The sequence below is a fragment of the Larus michahellis genome, chromosome 4 (assembly GCF_964199755.1).
Source record: "Larus michahellis chromosome 4, bLarMic1.1, whole genome shotgun sequence".
In the NCBI taxonomy this organism is placed as follows: Eukaryota; Metazoa; Chordata; class Aves; order Charadriiformes; family Laridae; genus Larus; species Larus michahellis.
In genome coordinates, this window is record NC_133899.1 from 78,543,709 (window position 1) to 78,567,577 (window position 23,869).

The following is a 23,869-nucleotide window of genomic DNA, read 5'->3' on the forward strand; positions in this document are numbered from 1 at the left end:
GTTCAATACCTTTCTACATCATCTCAGCTGTACCTCATATCTACCAATGCTACTTCAGGGCTATGACTCATTTTTTTTCCAAAGTTCAAGTATTTTTAATTAAGCACACTGGATTAAAACTTCTCTCTACATGCCCTCCAACAGTACCATTTTCTTCAAGAATACTGTGGGTGCAATTCAGTGTTAAAAACGAAGCAGGACTCCATGGGGAAGTTAGATACCAAAAAAAATTGCAATTTGTGAATGGTCAAGAGGATACTACTAGCTGTTCCTGATCTATCGTCACTGGTTCTTCTGAGAAGAACTGTACACTTTGGGAGGGATGAACATGTATTTTGGATTAATTATGCTTTTGGGGAATTAATGCATATTTACAGAAACCATATTTACAGACCAGTATATTCCTCGTCTCTGAATTCTTAATCTGTAGTAAAAGATGATGACTGTTTTATAGCTGAGGCAGTTTTCAACATGGAAGACGATTCAGAGCTGGTGGCTCAGTGGATTTAGTCATCATTGCCAGTAAACAGCAGCACCATTTTTTAGTCAGATCAAGCACCTGCTTGAATTGTAATGGAGATTAGAAAAGCAGCAAAATAAAACACAAAAAAGATTACTTGACCGGTTCAAGATCCTGAGCTCCTCTCAAACAAACCCACAAGAAGTGAAATACTCCATCAGTAAACTAGTGGTATTTTACTGTGCAATTTTTCTGATTTAATGAACAAGTTTAAATAGATTATGAAATTCTTTTTATTACAAAAATGCATTAAGTAACTCCAAATGTAACAGAGGTCTCCCTTTCAAACCAAATGACAGAAAGTTCAATGATTCTCTTCGTAAAAAGAAGCAGAGAAACAGAAGGTAGTATGAAAAGGTGCTCAAGAACCTGAATAATACTGGTGAAGTTTTACTGTGAGTTGAATACAAGCACAGAAAAAAAAATTAAAAAGAAGAATTTGTTTGCAGCTAGTATAAACTAGAAAGTAGGAGACCAAGAGGGTTTTAGAAGTATTGCAAGAGGAAATAAGGAGCTCTAGCAATGTATCAGAGAGTAGCAAGTCTACAGAGCAGAAGAGGAGGGAAAAGAACAGGGTTGTCTTGTTATGGCACTGCAAGTTAGGTACATTTATTCTTTGGAAATTAGCTCAAATACAATAACTTTAGCATGCTGTAATTCTGTAGAATTCATCTAAGGAGACATATTTTAAGACATGACACAGTTGATGTAATTACTGCTAATAAAAGTTAATTTTCTAAAAATATTTGAAACTGAATTGCATTCTTCCCCCATTATTAGGTTTGTTTGTCCTTTGACATGTTTATAAGATGACAAAATTCATCATTTTCTTCATGCAAATTAGAAAGCGATGAGTTTTCTTTTTTTAAGAAAACCTTTCAAGAATGTGTTTAAGCTCCTTACATGTTATTCGATACAGTACACCACTGCAGAAATACTGTGATAATTTAGAAATCTTTGGAGGAAAAACCTGGCACGATATTCCTTTCTTAATTACAAAACTTAATTGCAATTACAGGATACTACAGCTTTCAGTTTACTCTCTTTTCATAGCTCTATTCTATGAGCAGTGAGTGATGAAAAAAAGACCTAAAAATTCTCATTAGGTTAAATTGGCCCAAATTTAGTAGAGTTGAGGTTCAGCACAAAAGAGTATTCTCTCATAGATAAGCTGTCTGCAGAGGTGCAGTCTTGTCTTACCACAATTGAGAATGTTGCGTCCAGCCTGGAAAGGCCCCGTAACTCCACACCACCATTCAAGAGAAACAGAAATGGATATTGGAACACTAGAATCAAAACCCAGTCCCACAAATGTCTGTGATGTCTTAATGACTATAAGTCAGTGTGCCAATATTGAAGTGCTTAGAATTCAGAAAAAAAAAAAAAAAAAGAGCACATACTTTGGTATCAAGATAATTAAAATCCCAGTTAACTTCTTCCATTCTGTGAAGTGTCAACCACAAGCCATTCTCTACAGAAATCCCTGGCTGGAAAGTTGGTGAAATGAGACCTCAGCTTTTTTTTGGTTTTTCTTTTGTGGTTTTTTGTTTGTTTGTTTTGGTGTTTTTTTGGGGCTTTTTTGGGTTTGTGGTTTTGCTGTGAGGTTTTTTTTGGGGGGGTGGGGGGAAAGAGGGAGCAGCAGCAGGTGGCAGGGAAAGAAGAACTGGGTTTTTGATTGACCTCTTTGGTTATTCTGAGGGGCCCTCTATTAAGAGAGGGGAAAATGGCTTTTTAAAAGGCATAGTATTCATTATAACCAGTAGAGCCTGCATGTTCTATATCATGATCCACAAACACAGATAAACCCGTAATATTGACACATTATGTCTCTCAGATGCATTAACCAATATTTCAAAAGTATTGTGAGGTAGTCCTTTAAGAGTAAATCCTGTGTTAAATTTTCAGTCCTTTTTCATTTCTGTGTGCCTCCCAGGACAATGCATAGGGAACATCTGCAAATCCCTTCCAGGGATGCTTGGCATTGCAGCACAGAGTTTGGTTCATTCCTGCAGCACCAAGTGTTGCAAGAACCCTTCACCACTACTACTGGATCACATAAGAGTAGCAGGGAAGCTGCTCTAAATTGTTGCTGAACTAGGCAAAATAATTACATATGCAACATGATTGTGGCCTCTCTGCTGCAGTGATATAGTGTGGCAGTGTGCTCTCCCCTTTTCCCCTCCCGGCTCCTGCTCAAGCCATGGCCATTAATAAATTCCAAGACCCACACCCACACAAAACAGTACCAAGTAGCCACCAAAATTCCAGCTAACCCTCATCAGTTTGAAAAGCTATATAAAATGTATATACAGTACACTTTTTTTTATACTGTACACTATATAAAGTATAGAACAGCCAAATCCAACTCATGCTGCAGTCAAGAGTAAAATAACATCAATGGGGGAAATGAGAAAACAAAAGTAAGTTTCTTCAGGAAAGTGATCGCTTTTCTTGACAGCAAAAAAAAAAAAAAAGCAGGCTGTAAGGAACAATAAACAGAAGATGGCTGTTTCAGAGATCATCATCAGTTTGACTGGAGACCATGGAAAACTAATGGAATAGGACAGGCACAAACTAACATACGTCCATTTGTGGTAAACAAGTCACATAGTAAGCAGAAATATAGGAAGATACTACTGATTTTTCCTCTTTCTTTCTCTTGGTCTTCTCTTTGTTTCTTCTGCAATCCGATTAAAGACGATCTTTGTGTCAAATTACACGCATTTGGTATAGTTAAAGAGGGAAAAAATCATTTGAATCATAGAAACCCAGAAGCAGAAGGTGTAAATCAAAGATTGAACTTTAAAAATTATTAACTGTCTTGTACACAGAACATTACTTATTTTTCTGGAATGGAGCATGGAAATATAAGAAGCTGCCATTTAAACAGTGACAGATGGAAAACAGCAAGAAACCACACAAATAAAATCTAAAAAATCATTAACTATGTCATCAAAGCAGGGCGGAACAAGATTAGAATGTGTTCCAGGAGCATTAGTGTTTGACCTCAATCACTTCTAAAACAGAGGGAAAGATCATAATTTTTATAATGTAAGAACTGTAACCCATAGAATGGTAACAATCTCATGTAAATTTAAATATTTACAGCATAGTTACTGGCATCTAATTAATTCACTGCAGACAAAAAAAAAAGAGGTCAAATGAATCACGCAACTGCTACTTTTGCTATGATTTTCTTATTTAGTATTTAGTTCCCATTTCATGCAAGTTCCACTAGAATGTACTCTAAACACAACAAAGAAGGAATGCTAGAAACATAGTGAAGCATTTGAAAGACTATTTAAGACTCTCTAGATACTAGAAAAATAGACAGCAAAATAAAAATATTGCCTGCTTGAAATCCTAACACCACTTTCTGTGAAAACAGGTTCTTTCCTTCTCTTTCTGCATTAAGTCTCTTTTGTGGTATCATTGAAGAATAATCATCTGATTGAACAGATTGGAAAGATCCTCCTGAAAAAGTGTAGCTTCCTATACAGGATTCTTAACTGTGACATACTCACTTTTCAACAAGTTATTAGTTTACCTAAATCAACGAAAATTAATCGATCATGTTAAACTGATTTCACTACTGCTTAAATCAGCTTAGCTTACAGACAATGAATCAAGCTGAACTAATGCAAGACCTCAAACAGGAACAAAAGCATGAAAAGGAATGAAACTAATTATTTCAAGTAAAAAACTAATGTTAAGATCAAAGAAATTCCATCTATGTTTTACCCTTGTAAAGTGGACAATGTCACCTCAGTTTTATATTTCACCAGTAAGAACCAATTGCCTAGAAAGATAATTTTGAAGTTGCACAAATTCACAGCACATTTGCATCCTGCCCTACTCGAACTGTCATGTACATAGGATAAGGTACTGTTTGCAGGTAATGGTATTTGTTCCATCTTTCTCAATCTGGTTTTGTCTTACTGTGTTGCTCTGACTCATGTGATCTATCTGCAGTACAAATCACTGGAGTGTGAATTCAGTAACTGACTTAAAACATTAGGGCTATTCAGTACCAACAGCTTCTATCCAAAACCAACTATTATTAAAATAACTAAAATATTACGATTCGTCATCTAAATAAAAAACCTGCTGTCCCGGTTTGGGCCAGACTGGTCACTGAGATGAACAACAGATGCTCTCCGCACCTCTCTCTTGAATGAGAGGAGAGAGAGAAAGAGACTTATAAGTTCAGAAGAAAACTAAACTACTTTAATGAAAATATTAATAAAATAATAAAAAGAAAATAATGAAATATATTAAGCCACTCCACCACTCACATCAGCACAGGCCAGTCCCCACCTGTCAAAATACATAATACATAGCAGAAGTCTCTTGCATTTCCAAAAGCACCCTAAAAACCACACACTTTCAAGACCATCTTAATTCTTCTTAAAGCAATCTCAAACAAAACCATAAATATATATGAAGTATAAGGCCACCAGAGCCAAATATTTAAAAAGATATCAGATTTGAGTAGCTTGCAAGTAACTCTACAACGGAAAGAGATGAACGGCATTTACAGTGATTCTCAATTTATGTTACAATAAATATATAATTCTTGGATTACACCTTATATTCCAAGCCATGCAGTTTGTGATCATGGAAAATAGATCACAAACTTTTTATTCTCTGCTGAGTTGCCTGCCCTACAGTGCTGCTGAAGGTAGTCATTGGCTTTGAAGTGTACCAGCCAGGTCCAACAGGATGAGTTTTTGCAATTCTGAAAACATCTGCCTGCAGTTAATTTCACAATCTATCTTAGCACTTTTTCACCATGGTGCCATATTGTGAGTTGGACCAATTACAGGTTCCATTTCATATGAATAGTTTGACATTTCATGTCGATCTACACATAAATGAGTATGAATCCACAGACTTCAACTGAGCTATTTCAACCCAGTTCAACTGAGGATCTGGCTTTTACTCTTTGTGTTGAGGACGCTCTCAAGGCATAAACAGTAATGTTAGAGTGACAATACTCAAAAACCTCAAGCTATGTGCTTAAGAGACTACCATCAAAACCAACATAATCAAAACACATAATTGCTATTTCTATAATCAAAAATCTCTCAGCAATATAGTGCTTGATTCCAAAACACATCAACAGCTCATCCACACATTTTCAGCATAAACCCCTGAGACTTAAAATATCCTTTTGAGGAAGTGAATACTGAAAACAACGCCTAGGAATGAAGAAACATGCCTCACTCAGTGAAATGTTGAAATAGGTTATATATCTGAAAAAAGTTATCTAGGTAAACACAATTCTGCTATAGTACAGGGCTTCGATCAAATGATTTCAATGCCCTTTCTATATTCCTGTTATTTTGTTTTTATTATTGTAAGGTATTAGACCTTTGGCTCCACCTGTCTCTTGGTTTACCATTTCTCATGCCTTCAATGGCCCATGTCATTGTGTGGTAAGCCTTCACAAGTTGGATGCTCATCCCTTGACACCTCAAATTCTCCAAGTAAAAATGCGGTATGTCCTCAGCAGAATTAATCGCTAACCTCAATCGCTACTGAAGGTGGTCATCTATGTTTGCGTACCAAAAGATGCAAATCTGCCTGTACTCACCCCAGTGGGCAGACACAACCTGAAACACAAGGAAGGTGTGCTGAGAAAGTGAGGTTTAGCAGCTGATTCTCACAAGTTCTCTCTCTGCTGAGTTCAGGATCAACTTGTGGATTACTGCAGTTAATATAAATCTGTCCAACTGGGCAGCTGTGTGCTGGGGGAAAAAAAATTGACAGGCACATTAGTCTTCACACCTCAAATTTTGTAATCCATAGAGGTGTGCAATACTTTTAGACTGAGAATATGTAACATCCAGTAATACCAGTAACATCCAATTGCATGTCTCTCCTGAGTGTACTTAACTTCATAGAACCCCTGTAAATCTCATACAAAATGCTGAAATTAATATATTCATTTAGTAAGGGACATCACTTTCTAAGCAGTTTGTCAGGAATCAGCCCTCCAAAACAGAAATGCAAAGTACTATCAACAGAGAAACAGAAATCAACAGAAAGCAAAAAAAATATCAAGAAAAGGTCTGAGAGCTAGATGGAGAGCTGAAGCCACTGACTATGAACAAAGTAACTCTGATGCACAGTTGCTTTTGGGTTGCGCTGAGCTTACTGTGTAGATGTAACAAATGCCCAAAGTGGTGGCACTGTTTTAAAGTGGTTTCAGTTGGTTGCCAGAGTTTTGTTTGTTTCTTCATTAGGGAGAGAGGTTCTGGATAATTGTCAAATCAGAACAACCACCACCTTCAAGTGCACGGGGAACAGATTTCTGCTAAAGGCCAAAGAGTTGGCAATTGGAGAACTGAAACCTCAAATAAAAGTCTTTCTCACTAAATTAGAAGAGCATCGTAACTAGAGTATGGACAGTAATACTTAAGACATATAAAATATACTGTAATAGAAAAAGCACTTGTTACATTCTTTTGCTTCAGTATGACAAAAGTATTATTTTTTCATATTTAAGTTACTCAGGGTTTGCAGAAGGAAAGAAAAAAAACTATGAAAAGTTACTGACAGTGTTCAGTTCCTAAAACCATGTTTTATGGGGCAAAAATAACTTCGTCCTACTGAAGTTCTGCTGTTTGTAATGTAGTTAAGCTTATTTACTTTAGCAATCTAAAAAAAAAAAATATAAAAAATACAAGTATTTTAAAGCACTGGGAAAAAAGGTTGCTCAGATTTAACAGTATTTTGGACAGTTATGCTGCTGCTTTGCACCAGCCTTGCTTTCAATCACAGAAATATATAATTCCTAAATTACAGATCCCCTCCTGCAAGTTACCCATTTGTATATATTGCACAGTCTCTTACTACAGATAAGCATTTCCACAGAGATTGAAGGATACATATTCATTGGACTTGAAGTATCTTCTCCCTCTTTTTTCACTCACCTATTATGTTGTTATCACAATTCATTACTCCATCCCTGCAAAGGCTGAAACAGAAATACATGAAGATGTGATGAGAGCCAGTAAGATCTAGAAGATAATGTTTTCTGTTTAATAGTGAAGCATGCAGCATGAGTCAATAGAAAATAACTGTAAAAATGTTTGCACTGAACATTAAAACCGTAGACAGTGTACATTGCTTTAACACAAAGAATATTAATTACACTTCAAACTTTTGCTTTCTGCATAACATTACTGAGTTAAAATGCCTGGGCTGACATAAAAATACATACAGGAATACACCGCTATACTGCTCCCAAAGACATCAGTGCAGTAAGAATAAACCAAGTCCCATACATAAGTCATTGTTATCTAAAACAAATCCAAGGAGCAATAGCAGCAAAACAAAACAAAACCCTAAACACGCATACATGTATGTTACAGCAAGCTCTGAGTATGTACTCTTAGATGAAAATTCTTAACACTATTAGAAATGCTCCATTTTCCTCACTATCAGCTTAAAACTCTGCTAAAAAGATACCAACAGTTGTTAAGTTATCCCACAGATGAAGGTAAAGCCCCAGCCTTGAATATAATACAAATGACAAGCTATTGTGACTGCAACAATTTTTTGTACTGAACCGGAGTGACTTTTCCCCAAGCAAAACATAGTAATCGTAGATTGGTAAATTTGCCTTTTCTCAACTGCTCCTAACATGGATCATGATCAAACTATCCATCTGAAAACATCTCACAAGATCATAAATTTCTTTCTCATTTATAATAAAATGAATATTTAAATTATTTTAGTGGTTTTGACTCACAGTAGGAAACAGTGTTGCAGTTGCTAGTTTTTATCCTCGTGCTGTTCCAAACCAACTTTGCTCCAGCAATATGATAGGAATCTGGAATAGTGACCTACAGTGACTATGATCAGAACCAAATGGAACTACAGTTTACAATCAGAACTGGGTGGAGAGAAACCTTATGAAAGCGCAAGTGTAGGGTGCTGCACCTGGGGAGGAATAACCCCATGCACCAGTACAGGTTAGGGGCTGACCTGCTGGAGAGCAGCTCAGTGGAAAGAGACCTGGGAGTCCTGGTGGACAACAGGATGACCATGAGCCAACAATGTGCCCTTGTGGCCAAAAAGGCCAGTGGCATCCTGGGGTGCATCAAGAAGAGTGTGGCCAGCAGGTCGAGGGAGGTCATCCTCCCCCTCTACTCTGCCTTGGTGAGGCCGCACCTGGAGTACTGTGTCCAGTTCTGGGCTCCCCAGTTCAAGAGGGACAGGGAACTGCTGGAGAGGGTGCAGCAGAGAGCTACCAAGATGATTAGGGGACTCGAACACCTCTCTTATGAAGAAAGGCTGAGGGATTTGTGTCTCTTCAGTCTGGAAAAAAGACGACTGAGGGGAGATCTTATCAACACTTATAAATACATAAAGGGTGGGTGTCAGGAGGATGGGGCCAGGCTCTTTTCAGAGCTAATGGGCACAAAGTTGAGCATAGGAAGTTCCACCTAAACATGAGGAGGAAATTGTTTGCTTTGAGGATGACAGAGCACTGGAAGAGGCTGCCCAGAGAGGTGGTGGAGTCTCCGTCTCTGGAGACATTCAAAACGTGCCTGGACGCATTCCTGTGCAGCCTGCTCTAGGTGACCCTGCTCTGGTAGAGGGGTGGGACTACATGATCTCCAGAGGTCCCTTCCAACCCCTACCATTCTGTGATTCTGTGATCAGAACCTGTTTCTCAAGATTCAAAATAAAAATTTTAATTTAGTGTATCATAAAGCTTGTAGTATGTGTACCCATCTGCATATGCAGAATGTTACACAGACAGGATCAGGCACAACGTATTTCCCCTGCATGACACAATTCATCAAAGAAACAAGAAACTGCATAGAACTCAACCCAAAACGATACTGAATGCAGGGAAGTGCTGAGCAACATAACACTGTCTGCTTTTGTTTAATTCCAGCCCAAACAGTCCAGTACTTTTATAAAATGGTAGCAGATCTGATAGCAACTCATTGTATGGGAAAAATGTAGCGCTACGGGTTTAATTTCAGGTCCTGTGCTAGTATTTGTAAAGCAGATATACTTTAATTAACACATTCACATGAAACATGAGCTGCCAAATCTCAAATCTGAAATCAACAGAAAGATTATTTTGACCTGTAGTCATTTCTAAAAAAATAAATTTGTGGATGATCACATAATTGGTGTGCATTCAGGCATATATCCACCATAGTGCTTAGCATAATTAGTTAAACTAGACCCTTGAGGAGGAGGATCAAAGGAAACAAATCAAAGAATCCACCAGTAGAAGCCCCTTCCCATGACTGCCAGTGTTGTCTGGCACATGCTCTATGAACAAAAATATCCAGGAGGCAGGCAACAGTGCACCCAGACTTTGCACAGTCACATATGCGGAATGGGTTGCCTGGTACTCTCCAGGAAATCTGCCCTAAGGTAAAGATGAGCTACTCTCACAATTAAGGTACAGATTTATAATAATCAGTACTTATGGACACTAGGCTGCTGAGAAGAGTGAGAATGAACGTATGTTTACTAAGTGCCCCTATTGCAATAAGTGTCTGACAATCTCTTATGTGGCCTTTACAACAAACCAAAGCATTACGCTGGTGTATCACAGACATTATTTGGTCTGTTCTGCTTTTAATTAAGAGCTGTAACAACTGATACAGGCAGCGAGAGCTCAAGAAACTTCAGAAAGAGAAGTCTGAAAGCTTGTTTTTTCACAGAAATTGTTGTCCACATTATTTAACCTTCTCCAGGCAGAACTAACTGTTGAAAGAGATGCACCCGGCCGCAGCCAGAAGAGTTAAAACAAGTTTTCTTCTTTAATGTCATTACTATAATGATGCAAATGGAAGAGCAAGAGGACAAGAACAAATGCTAATGTAAGGAACAGCAACAGAGATGGTTTTATATCTTTAGCTGCATATGACAGTTCTTTGTGTTGTTTCTTAGTTGATAAAGGAGCAATGTGGCTTTGCACTGTTTCTATACTAGTGGAAGACAGACTCTTAATACTTCTTCATAAACGGATTTACAATCTGGTATAAGGAAAGAGAACAGCAATGAAGGTCTAGCTGAACAGACTTGAACAGACTCTCAGGAAGTGTATGGAGTTTGCTGCAGCTCTCCAGATTATGATGGATCTACAAAATTATAGTGGCTTTTTTGCACTTCGTATAGTGGCTACTTTGCACTTCAATATATTGGATTATAAGCACAGCAGCCTGTACCTACATTATAAAGAAGCTCTGTCCAAACATGCATAGAAAACTGATGTAGGTTTATTCAGTATGTTTCATTAAAAAAAATAATATTAAAACAACAACAAAAGCACCAACAGAAAAAACCAACAGGCTAGCCAGAATGCTTTGACACAGCTCTTGAGAGTCACCATTTAGTCAGGTGAAAAAACAGTTTTGTATCTTACCATTTGCCCAAAGATGTTACAGCATTTTCTCCAGGGGGATAGTCAATTCCTTGAAAATAACATGGGCATTCATTTCTGGAGTTGAGGAAAAACATGTAACTGATTAACTCAAATTGAAGGAAGAAAAAATTCCCATTGGCTTAATTGCTGTTCAAAGTTCAATTGGTTGTTTTGTTACTTTTGCTCAGGTTTTTTGGTTGGTGGGTGGGGTTTTTGTGGCTTTTTTTGTTTGTTTTTAAAATACAAGACATCTGTCTCAACACTGCCATATAACTCGAGTGCATTCCAAACAAAATCAGTAACAAAGCAGAACCCCTACACAACAATGGACACCTTTGGTTTCTTTTATATGCGAAAACAGACAATATGTAGCAGCTAGCTTTGGTGACGCTGGATGAGTGTCAGTACTATAAAAGCTAGTCTTGATCTTGACATACAACTTCTCTGTAATTCTAAGATCCCACCAAGTTTACAGATGCATAATATCTACAAGGTTACGTGTTTATTAGCTTTTCACTCTGACTTGCAAATGCACTGGTCTAAAAAAATTGGGAGCATGACTATCAGAATTGCAACTTTACCTACCTCTGCACACATTGTTCAGTCTTGGAATTCAAATACATTCCAGAGGGACAAGCACAGCCTTCAACACAATCACTGCTGCATGTCTCTGGCACAGACAGTGCTTGGCAGGTTCTGCCACAGGTAGATACACAAGTACTGTACTCCTTTGTATCTTCACATGAAAGAGCTGTCCAAATGAAACAAATCTCTCAAATTACAGTGCAAGAGACTCAAGTACCTCCCAACAGTTTTCTGATAAACATCTCTATTCTTTCATTCCCAATCACATTAAATTCCACTAAAATTGCTATCTTGGCACTATGCTGTGTAAACTACACAGACGTAAATCCACAGTAATAACGAGTACAATGAAGTCTGCACAGTTAATCCAGATTTACACCGGGGAAACCAAACAGTTGAAGATTTTTTCCCCTCTAACTCTGAAAATGCTTGGCTCTTGTGCATGGACTTTGAGAAATTGTCCTGGTTTGAGGTCAAACAGAACCAACTTTCTGTTCAGTAATTTTACTTCTTCGCTAGGCCTCCTCTAACTCTGAAATTAACAGCATGTTGTGTCTAAAACGGTTCATTTAGAGTGATAAGACAGTTTGTGCCAAGGAATGGTACGTAGAGAGGCTCTTGATTATACTTATTGCTATAACAACCCAGGTCAGCTAATTTCGTTATTTGCCCCGTTGGAGTGTCGGAAGCGGAGGGGCATAGAGGGGTCCCACCTGCGGGGAGGAGCGGACAGGACAGGTGACCCAAAGTTGACCAACAGGGGTATTCCACCCCATCTGCCCCATGCTTAGTAAAAAAGCTGAGGGATCAAAGGGTCAACTCTCTTCCTTCAATGGCTGACGTCTGAGGAAGACCCTGTCTGTTCATTTGCCTTTGATCCTGATCCGTGTGTTCCTGACTCCAACTCTGGAACTCAGTTCCCACCCATCACTGAGTCCAGCCTGGGACTTCCCCAGTGCCTACCAGCAACATCATCCTGGGAGCTTAATACGGTTTTGTATATACTGTATCTATTTCGTTATTTTCCCTTTTATTTTATTACTAATATTTCATTAGTTTAGTTTCTTCTAAACTTGTAAATCTCTTTCTCTCTCTTCCTCCTCTCCATACATGAGAGGCTGGGGGGAGCATCTGTCACCAGCCATTGGACAATTTGGCCAAAACCACGACAGAAATGCACAGCATTTTAAAGAAAACATTAAAAACAATAAATAAAATGTATGTACTTTGCAGATGTTGCACAATACCATCTTAAGTTTTCTTTTTTTATATATATATAAATATATATATATTTATATATATATCTCCTATAAAACTCTACTTTAAAAAAAAAATCAGAAGTTCTTCAAACACTACAAAGAATCACATAGTTTAAACCCTACAAGCATGACATTTTAAATATATTCTAATAAAATTATACTTGCTTCTAGGGAAGTAAAATAAAATTAAATGGTTTGAATGATTCATTTGGTCATAGTGGACACAATCATTCATGCCATAACGACTGCAAGACAGTCTTTTCAGTTATACATACAGACACCCCGTACTTAATCTGGACCAACTTTCCAAAATCCTCTCTATCATGCATCACAACATGGATAATTACATATGTGATGAAAAACTACCAGGTGTAAAATTTTTGAATGTTCCTTCAAAAATATTATCAGCCTTGTTTAGGGTTGTTTTATAGGGTTTCCAATTGTACATGAGGGCATTAAGTGTCCTATCAACATCTTTTTGCATCACCAAAAGTTCATATAAATTAAAGAATTTAACATTATCCCTCTCTTCTACTTGTGACACTTTATAGAGTGGATGACTGATGTCACCTTTGGCCATTATCTACACTATCTATATTCTTCCATTCATTTTAAATTAAATATCATCAATACCAATACTATACTCTTATTTCAGCACTCTGTATTTCTGTGTCACTGACAGTAAGAGAATAAGCTAAGAGAGACTACCATTTTTCGTCTCATTCATTTAAAATAAATAAATTTAGTATCTACAAGGAAAAGAACAAATCTATTTATGCGGCTCATGAATAATATCAACATGAGTAGGAAATATGCAAAGACACATAAGAGATAAAGACGTATTTCTAATTCTGTATACATTTGAACTACTTAAAAAAAGTCTTTGCATTGTTTCTTAAGTCAAAAGAACTGAGGAAAGCCAACTATAAAGCAAGAATTCTCTAAAAACACTGGTATTAATTCTGTCTTGACAAAAAAAAGAAACTTGTCCTGGACACAAAAGATCATGGTAGAATTAATCCTCTTCTCGTTTTAAAGATTTATTAGTTTTATTTTCTGTCCTTTATTAAAGTCCTCAAAGAGTCATTATTTAAGACCAGAAGTGAAAAACAACTCACCGCAGTCTGGGACACCTCCTCTGAAATCTATTATAACTCCAAATCTTCGGCAATGATGAGCATAATGGGCCAGAGCAGAGCAAAAACAAGTCTGTCCACATTTGCAAGTGTCTCTTCTGCATTGCTCAAAATAGGGAACAGGACTCAAATAGGGGTAGCATGGAGCAAAAAGTTCTTTCGTAAGGACGCTACAAGCTTCTGCTGCATAAGAGGCTGTACAAATAACAGATTAAACACTGTTTCAGTGAGGGAGATTAAAAAGACTAGAAAGCGTCATCTATACAATCTATACATCTATGCAACTGATCATAGTTATATAGTATTGCCATATACATCTTTATCTTTGCTATCTATGCAACTGTAGAGAAAAACCGAAAAGAAGTCAGCTGCTTACAGCGAACTTGGTCTGGGAATGATTTTAAGGTATTCTGAAACTTTATAATATGCAGACAGTGCCTACATACAGTTTCTTATTTTTAAATTGATTCATGGATGTGGGCTAGGCAACAGATGCTACACACTACACAGTGCCTTTCATAAATACACAAGATTACATATCCCTTCAGTTTACGTCATTCCCAGTAGCTACTTCAATAGGTCAGTATCTTAAAAATAATCTGTTGCTCATTGTTTCAGTTGCATAAGGCTTCAAACACACCCAGAGCTACTGCTCGGGGTAGCACTATTGCACAGAAGAACAAGAGCAGCGTCAAATAATTACATAAGAAGCTTCAAACACAGCACTCATATGAGTGTCTTAATTCTAAATGCATTAAATAATTGTGCAATAGTAGTCAAAAGAATATGCTGTATTAGCAGACCCAGAAAGAGATAAATTCACATTTCCCACAAAATAAGACAGATGTATAAATGAGGACTTCAAAATTCCTTTTCCAGAATTTCTGACTTCTTGTACAGGCCACTTTTTTCTACATCCATGTGCAAACCCATTACCAAGAATGCAGCTTCTTAGTGCTGCATATTGTATAAATACTCAAAAGATAGGATGTCGTTGTAGCAGGAAACTTAATGATTTCCTAGCACTGCTGAAATTATAGACAAAACCTTAATCAATATTTTACCTCTGTATCTTGCCTAAAAGTGCATAGAGTCCAAGACAAGAAGTGGTACGAACTGTGAAACGGATATACCCGATGATGTACAAAGTTCATCATTATTAAAGGATGTCTTAGTGACCATCTTTGCTCCTCATGGCATCAGCCTCTAGCATCTTTCCCCAACTGGATCCTGTCAGCTGAATCTAAAGGCTCATCTAAAGTGCATAAGTATCTTTCTCCTACTCATTCTCCTCCATAGCAGACAATTAAACAAATGTTTCATCTTTTCAGTATTTCCAAAAATGAATACTGCAATACTTTTGAGTCTTCATCTTAACTAGCAGCATTACTAATACTAAACATACTACCAACCTTTAATGGGTGTCTAACTTAACACATTGTAACTGCAAACCAGGAATAAAAAGGAGGTATTTCAAGTACCTCTGCAAGTATCACAAAACACTTAAACAATACACTACATGATTTATCAGGGGACTGAACACAAAATAATACCTGTAAGCGTTAATTTCTTCAGTGGGTAGGACTGGTTATTACTTTACCTGATCCAACCAGGAAAATCAGCACAGATATAATAAGTAGAAGTGCATTTGTCAATAATGAGTGACCTTCACTGCCCACCTGCCTGCAGATGAATATCACACGGATCCATTTGCGAACTATCATGCACAAGAACGCATGCCGAAGAAGTTTTCCATGTATTTCCAAACAGCTCTGGAGTGCTTTCAGTTACTCCAACCGGAGATCTTTTACAAAACAGAAGTCAGTCACAAAAGATACAGTGAGTTTACAGAGTGGTCTCAGTTCTACCACCCCCTTCAGCAGAGATGACTCGTGCTGCCCTTCCACTGTTCCATATTCTCATGCACTCTCCTGTAAAGCACTGTCAACTTAAGTTTCAGGAGTCTTCTCATTTTTCCAGGCAAAGGCCCAGAAATGAAAGAGAAGACGCGCTCTAAGAGCTATTACATACTTTGTACGGAAGGACAGATCAAAACATACCAAGTTCCATTTTCCCAAGAGAGGAGGAGAGAGCACCATAGTCCTGAAAGTCTGCACTCTCTTATTCACAGTTCTGCCTCCTCTGTAATATCTGATTCATTTTTATCTCTCCTCTACCTATAATTTCCTGTCTGTTCCTGGGTAACTGACTTCCCATGCTTTTAGTCCCTGCAAGAAAGAGTAAGGGACAGAAATCCCGGGGTCCAGAGATAAAACTGCAAAAGCAATTGAATAGATATCCATGAGGCCCAGGTAAGCACAGGAGCAGCAGAAGCTGAAAGGTAGAAAGACATTAATCAAAATAATTGAGGCATATTAATATTGTACAGGGAGAATGATTGAAACCATGCATTTAAATATGGATGGGAAAAGACTGCATTAGCTGTGAGCAGAGGCATTGCAGAAGACAGCACCGTCTATGGCGAGTCTCCCAAATCTTGTGTGGATCAGGTGTTTCTTGTACATGTCAAGATGCTTGCATATTATGGTCTGTGTCACGTCTCAGCACAATTCATATGTTCCTGTAGTTTAAGGGCTTTTTCCACAAATACTCACAACTTCTCACTTATTTAAGAACAAGACCAAAGACTGTCATCAAAAATACACCAAAAAATTTACTTGCTTCAAACAGAGAAATATTTTAAGTAGTTTAACATAAATAATATCTCTTCACTGAGATCCTGTCTATATATTTCCTAGTCTTGTTATAAATGATATTCTGAAAATACTTTTTAATCTTTAAGATAGAAATTGTTAAAAAACCCACTAGAATATTTGTGTGTGTGTGTATTTTTAAATGGGAACTACTATGAAAAGTTTTCCCATTTTTCTATTAGTTTGGATTTTTAAAATTCCAAGTATTTTGAGAGAAAAGTTCTATTACTTTTTCTTTTCTTGGTCAAAGAAATATTCTGTCATGCTCTAAATTCATGTTCTCTGTCTCCCACTTACATTAGGCTGCTCGATCTTCTGGAATTCAATTTATTCTTTAGTATCTGTAGGAAATATGCTGCAAAGAAGCTGAACAGCTTGACTGTGGTACTTAGGTAGCTCTGACCATGTTTCACTGCATCACAACAAAGTGAAGCTCAGGCAACAGCCAATTACTGTTGCTGGCCTGCAGGCACTGAACAATGAGGCTCTGTCAGAGAGGGCAGATTAGAACTTGCAGTAGAAAACAGGAGCTGGAAAGAGATAAAGAGGCTTGCACAGAGGAAGAAAGTCCCTTGTATAGGCCACTCCATCTTTTGGACAAAACTTTTCATATCAACTTACAGGCCACTGTATTTTTATATTAAGATATTTTAAGCAAAACCTGGGCTTGATATCCTATAGTTGAAGTTACAGATTTTCTGTTAGCAAACTAAAACCTAATATCCATATCACTAACACAAAACTTCAAAATAAGTTATTCTTGGTATCTATCCATTTAGCTTCAGTACACACTTGATCTACCACTATAACTGTAGATATTCATATACTGGCAAATAGAAATCTTGTAGCTATTCATACAAGAAATCATCCTCTGTATTTCCATTGAAGGTTCCACAAAGGCCTGCAGTATCATCTTTCCACCGTTCATCCACTTGAAGGTAAAGCCTCAGTCCTTCTCTGTCATACAGTAACTGTAATCCGATGCGTGTCTTCACTTGAAGAAATACAGAGGAGAGTTTCCGAATTTCAAATAACTCTGGTGAGTAAAAATAGAGATTGTTGAAAGGCAAAGGAAACTTGCTTGTAATTTGCCTTTTGTTGCTTGTCATTTCACTATTTTTGTTTTATAACATTTTTATGCAAGTTACATTTTTTCCTGTTGAGGCCCTATTTTCCCCTAATCATTGATTTCTCACAAAAGTTTGCACTGATTCAAACTTTAAAGAAAAAAAAACAAACAAGAAACTTACGACAGTCACCACACTTTTTAAAAATGCATCCAGAGTTCACTGGAATATTCATAAAGGTTCATTAAAAACTAATCAATTTAAAGATACAAACATTGCAGACCATTTATTTTAGGAAAATAATCCTTACACCAGCAACGTGCTTCCTGTATTAAAGCCTTTTTTTGGAAATTCACAAAGAGCCAAGGCCTCACAGATATCAAATGTACTAATGATTTGCATATAAAGCTCTCATTAAAGCTAACACTGAATCTCACAGAACGCAGTTACATATTCATATGTAGAATGCTTGGTAATATCTTCCAGAGGGAAAGATTTAAAAACTCAAAGCAAAAAGTAAAAGAAACAGAAGAAATTTTTTGTCTGAAAATCTGTAGCTTATCTGTAAGGGGCAAGAGGGTTCCTTCCACCTATATTTACTTGAGTTGCTTACAAAAAAGGGAAAAGAAATTATTCAGTTCAAGAATCAGACAGAAGAATTTCTCCTCAGAAAAAAACTAACCAACCTTGTAAATGTGAGGGATGGCTTTTGGACTTTGTAGAGACAGAACAGAATCTTATAGTAAGAGACACTAGCCCAATACTGCTACTGTACAACTCCCACCATTAGTGTAAAAGGTATATCAGCAGTTAATTTATGAAATATTTTATAAAAAGTTAACAATGTTGATATTAACAACCTACCACTTAACTTCAGTATGTTAGCAATATTGACAGTATCACAACATACACATACGCCATTAAAATACTGCTTTAATGCTTTATAGGAGTTACATGCTTATATGTTATTCCTTACCATCTGCATAAGGCAGGTTAATTTTGTATTGGTCATATACCAAAACATCTCCTGAATGAGTCAGAGTCACTTGCCTCTTGGGGTCCTGCTTAAGAATAAGGGTGATTGATTGGATACATGATCCATCCTGGTTCTACAGGTAAGAGCAAAACAATTAAAAAAAACAAACTTAGGTAGTATGAATGTTATATAAGAGTGCAAGGAAAGCTATAATTAGTTGGGAATTGAAAAATTGCAGTTGCATCTTGCTTCTTAGCAGAGAGCATTTGTAACACATACAGCTTTACAGCTAAGTAAGAAAACTTAGTATTTTGAATGACACATGTTTAAACATAATGCTAACCTATTGTTCAAATATAGCTCAAAAGTGGGATTTGTAAAGAGAAACTTAAACAATTCTTATATAGCTTAGTACAAAGACTCCTGAAATTCATAAGACCCCCTGATTAAAGACCCACTGAGGCTGAGTTAATGCTCATAAACAAGGCTGCATTACCCACATAGCGGTGCACAGAAACCCAAATTTGTACTTCACATTAAAGTGTCCTGATGTACACAGGTTCTTTTAAAGTATATTTAAGATATAGAATTCTTTTAAAGGCAAATAATAATGAAAGACAGAAGCATCTTGTGAATCATTATTTAAAACAGCATGCAAGTTCATTATTCCTGAGGATTGTGGAGTATGTTCATAAGCTCCCTGGATGAATATTGATGAAAGAAAGGCAGCAAGGCAGCATTGTGACAGCACACAATATCACAACATCCAACTGGCTTGACGGGCTTATTGTTACTACCATTGCTTATTCTTATTTCCATTTCAGTTCTTTACGTCAAAAGTCATATAGAAAAAACATGGAAAGGAATACTGCATTTCAGTATGGATGAAACATACTCCAAAAAAATCCTAAGTCAACCTCATCACCTTACCAACACCCACCCTTTTCAGTGGCACGTAATTGTCAACATTACCAAAAGCAGATAATGAACTGAAATCCTAAAAAACAAAGTTTCACAACATGAAGAAGCTACATAGCTTATACAACAAAATTTCACAACAGCTTAAAGATCAAGAATTGAATTCAACTCCTTTCATCAAAACAGAAGTCAACTAGAGGACGCTTCGTTTTATGCTAGTTAGGCTGGACTTTCTCCCATTCAAGCAAGTTCTGAAACTGGTTGGTACTTAAATGAAGTCCCAAACTACTTAATATTCCTGCATGTTTTATGTTTCTGTAGTGATCTTCAACTAGGCACCATACCACACAGATGGGTAGCAGCACAAGTCTATTAAAAATTGAATGTTTTCAGCATATCACAGTAACAAACACAGCTGTACTAAATAACATGGAAATGAGCCAGACAGATGATTAACACTAGTCAGTTCCTACCAAAGTTTCCAGGCCAGGACTTACACCTTCCAGAATAACTACAGGTACTCTGGCTTTTGATGCCAATAGGGAAAGAACACTTATTAAAGCATGCTTAATAATCACAGAAGATTACCAGATTTTTCTTAAAAGAATGAGTTTGATCACTGCTTAATTTTTAAAAAAGAAAAACGTTCTATCACAGAGATGCATTGAGAGACGACTTGAATTTTACCATACCAGTATTCTGTAATTCACCTTGCTACATGCTGAAAGACATCAGAATCACGGTCCACCTTCTACTTTCTCTTTGCTCTAGGAAGGAACTAAATTTCTGCCACACCTGCTATACACAAATCTCTTTACTACAGCTTCTAAGACATTTACATTGGCTTAGTGTGGCTCGATAAAGTTAGAGACTGTCTGTTCCCTGCCATCTACAGAGGAAAGGGGGAAGCACTCAACTTCTGTTTCTTCTGCTCACTGTCCTTCACTGCTACACCTAGTAACCATTTAAAAGGTATTCAAAAACAATGACAAAAATTGGATCCAGTCACTTTTGGCACCCTATTTGCTCATTTTACTCTCATCTTGACTATGCATCTTCAATGTTTCATAATGTCTTATATACCAAAACATACACAGACATGTCTGAAATCACTTGATCAAAGAGCAGCCTAGGTCTCACTGCAGGAAGTTTCTCACTGATTGCATCTGGCTCTGACCTGCAGTCCAGAAGTGCCCAGCAGAGGTGCAGGAGGATGCACTTTTCAGTCCCATTGCCTACCCTGAAAGCATAACTGATAATGGACATGCAAGTACACACAGTGGTGTGTAAAGATTAAAAACTACATTCAGAATTTCCCTGACTCTAAACAATAGTGTAACAGTGATCTTTCACCAACAGTTGAAGTGAAAAAATGAAACTTAAAAATGGCAAATTATAAAAATAACTGGAGATATTTCATCAGCACAACCAGCTCTCCTGGGCTAATAGTGACGACAGACATCTGCATTGTGAAGCCATGCTCTTGTAGCTTATTTTGTCATCTTGCCTCTTTACTAAGAAAGTAGGTTTCTGTGCATATCATTCAGCAACAGTGGCTACAAAATTGACAATTTTGTCAGCCTTTTATGAAGCTGAAAATAAAAGAATACCAGCTGGTACACATAGCAGACCAGAGCCAAGAGAACAACCCTCCATAGTATGTACATTAGGTCGCAATATTGACAAAAGCTTTATTATTCCTTCATGTTGAAACTAAAGGAGAAATTCTGCCTGACAATTATTCTCTGTTCCAATGAGCTGTTTCTTTCATATCACTGCCCTGTCAACTTTCAGCAGGTGTTTTCACAGGAATGGCCATTTCTCTCACTAGACTCTTAAAAAAAAATTCTGTATTCAGAAGACCTTCTCTTCATATAAACTACAAAGCCAGTCAGACTGTCACCTGAAACTCAGATAAGGTTAAGCTGTGCTGATCACTTGACTGATTCTCCTTCCAAGAAGTGCTTAAACAAAATTTCACATCGTTTTGAAATAACTTGTTGCCTGATGACTGTTTATGTCACCATCTCTCAGTCTCTAGATGACTGGATTCTTTGTGATTCAGAGAGCTAAAATCTCCCCAGGTATTTTCTTTCTACATTTTTAATCTGCTTGAATGAGATGGGACTGATAAGGTGGGGTTTTTTTTTTAAAAAAAAAAGCACACAAAATCTCAAACTATCAAGAAATATGAGATTCTGCACTACAAATCTTCTAGCTTCCCCTTTCAATTCATTAATTTTTATAAATGGGGAAGAGATAATGGACGGTGCCTAGGGAACTGTAAAGCAGCTCTTCTGCCAAGTGGTACTTGCTAGTTGATAGTTAGACACTTGAATAGCTGCACTGAAGCCCCACATTCTTGTGTTATAGTACACAAACTGTTCTCACTACCTTCTCACCACCTGTGCATTGATAATTAAGTTAGCAGCACACAGCCCTGGAACATACCATATAAGCCTCTGTTTACCCACCTTGCTGTTAATGTCCAGAATGCTTCACTCAAACCTCTGTAAAAGTCTATACCTAATAGAGACTGATCAGGGTAGCTTTGTTAAAGGCCAGGTGAAGTATGAAGCCCAGCACATAGTAAAAGCCAAGAGAATCTGTTTTTTCACCCACAAACCACTTGGACACAAGCAAAGTCTCTGAGTCAGGGTGAAGACGACAAGAATTACTGCGAGGCTCTTTGCAGTCGCAAGAGTGCTGCAGAAAGCCAATTAATTTGACTAACACTTTCCCCAACAAAAGTATCACCACAACAAAACCAAAAGGCACATTCCTTTCTGTTTTGCACAGAGATAAGTGTTCTGTAGCACAAAAGGGAATGAGACATACAATATATATCCTGCACATTACAATACCAGATATTTGCTCCAGACTTCTGTTGTCCATTAGTGGGCTTTGCAATAGGTCAGGCTGAAAGGTACCTCACTCTGGGCTCCTGCAAGGAGTCAATCATGCCTCAACTTTCATTTGATAAAAGTTACCTAGAGTGTTTCTTTGGGGATCCCCTTTGCTTATATTCAGCCACATAGTACAGGACACAGCTTCAATATACAACCACCTTTCTCAAGCTTCTTAGACTCTGCAAAAGTTCTGAGAACATTATGCTGACTGAACAGATTTATCCCTATGTCGAATGTTTATGTTTTGTTTCACAGCTTTTTTTTTTTTCTAGATTATGATTTTGACTTAATCAGCTCCTCAGGATCCCAAGGTTAGCACAGAATTAAGCCAGCTAAATTCAGTAAAATACAAATAGCCTAAGTCAAGTATGCACTTAAAGTGAGGAATTGTAGGAACAGTCAGATATATTGTATCAAAACATTCTCAATCTTCCTACAAACAAGAAACACTAGCAGGACCACCAGATCCTTCCCAACCCAGAGAACAATGCACACAGAGGTTAAAGCCTAGAAACTTTTTTAACGTGCATGTCCTTGCCAAGATCTCATTACACAGCCCCCACTGTAACTTCTACCTCAAAGAGCCAGAAGCTATTGGAGTGTAATAAAGCAGTCATATTCACAGCACAGGAAACCGCTTTTTCAACACTGATAACTTCTGCGCCCTATCACATACCTCACCTGATGTCCTGATACACTTCTCCTAGGAACCACACAAGAGAGAGTGGGACATTTACTTGTGGATCATCCAGTTGGAAAATATATTTGGTCTCTACCCAGTTAAGCTATTTTTCTTCTCTCTCAACTTTTATCATTGAGATGAAAAGGGGACTCCATGCACTCAGTCTCCCCTTTCTTACCTGAATTACAAATAAATAATTTCTATTATAACAAACCTGTCAATGCCACTTTAATATGACTTCATTCAACTTAAAAGGTCATATAGAGATGTAGATTTTAGTGCATAAGGACAAAAAGAATTTACTGAAATATGCCTTTAGAAACTGTGGCACGACAACTTATATGACCGTTTTTCTTCCCAAGGAAATCTCAAGTGCACGAACAATATAAGCTGCAGAGAAGAACGAATGCAATCATTAGTGTAAAAGAGCTTATAGAATCATGCATTTATTTAGACCATAAAAGAAAACTACTATAATGAAGCGTAAGTAGTTCCCTCCACAAAGGTAAAAATAGTGCTATATCTGATTTTATGCAAAGTATTTAACTGCAACAATATGGAAGCTGATCATGCTAAGAACTAAAAAGGGCCTAACATAGTAGATAATCTAGAAATACAACAAAAAGAGTCACATTTAAGTCTATATACACTTCAAATATCTGTACAGTTGCTCCTAGGTAAAAACCGTTACACAGAGA

At 37.3% G+C, this 23,869-nt stretch overlaps 1 protein-coding gene across 1 annotated transcript in view; it reads right to left on the reverse strand.

Annotated features, from left to right (window-relative positions):
* OTOG (otogelin) overlaps positions 1-23,869 on the reverse strand; it is a 106,145-nt gene that overhangs the window by 59,639 nt on the left and 22,637 nt on the right. The window contains exons 16-23 of the mRNA XM_074585809.1: positions 18,663-18,795; positions 17,478-17,655; positions 15,585-15,709; positions 13,888-14,100; positions 11,511-11,676; positions 10,926-11,000; positions 7,459-7,502; positions 6,117-6,270 (exon numbers count right to left, since the gene is read on the reverse strand). Coding sequence (XP_074441910.1) covers positions 6,117-6,270; positions 7,459-7,502; positions 10,926-11,000; positions 11,511-11,676; positions 13,888-14,100; positions 15,585-15,709; positions 17,478-17,655; positions 18,663-18,795 — 1,088 coding nt within the window. The remainder of the gene's footprint in view (positions 1-6,116; positions 6,271-7,458; positions 7,503-10,925; positions 11,001-11,510; positions 11,677-13,887; positions 14,101-15,584; positions 15,710-17,477; positions 17,656-18,662; positions 18,796-23,869) is intronic.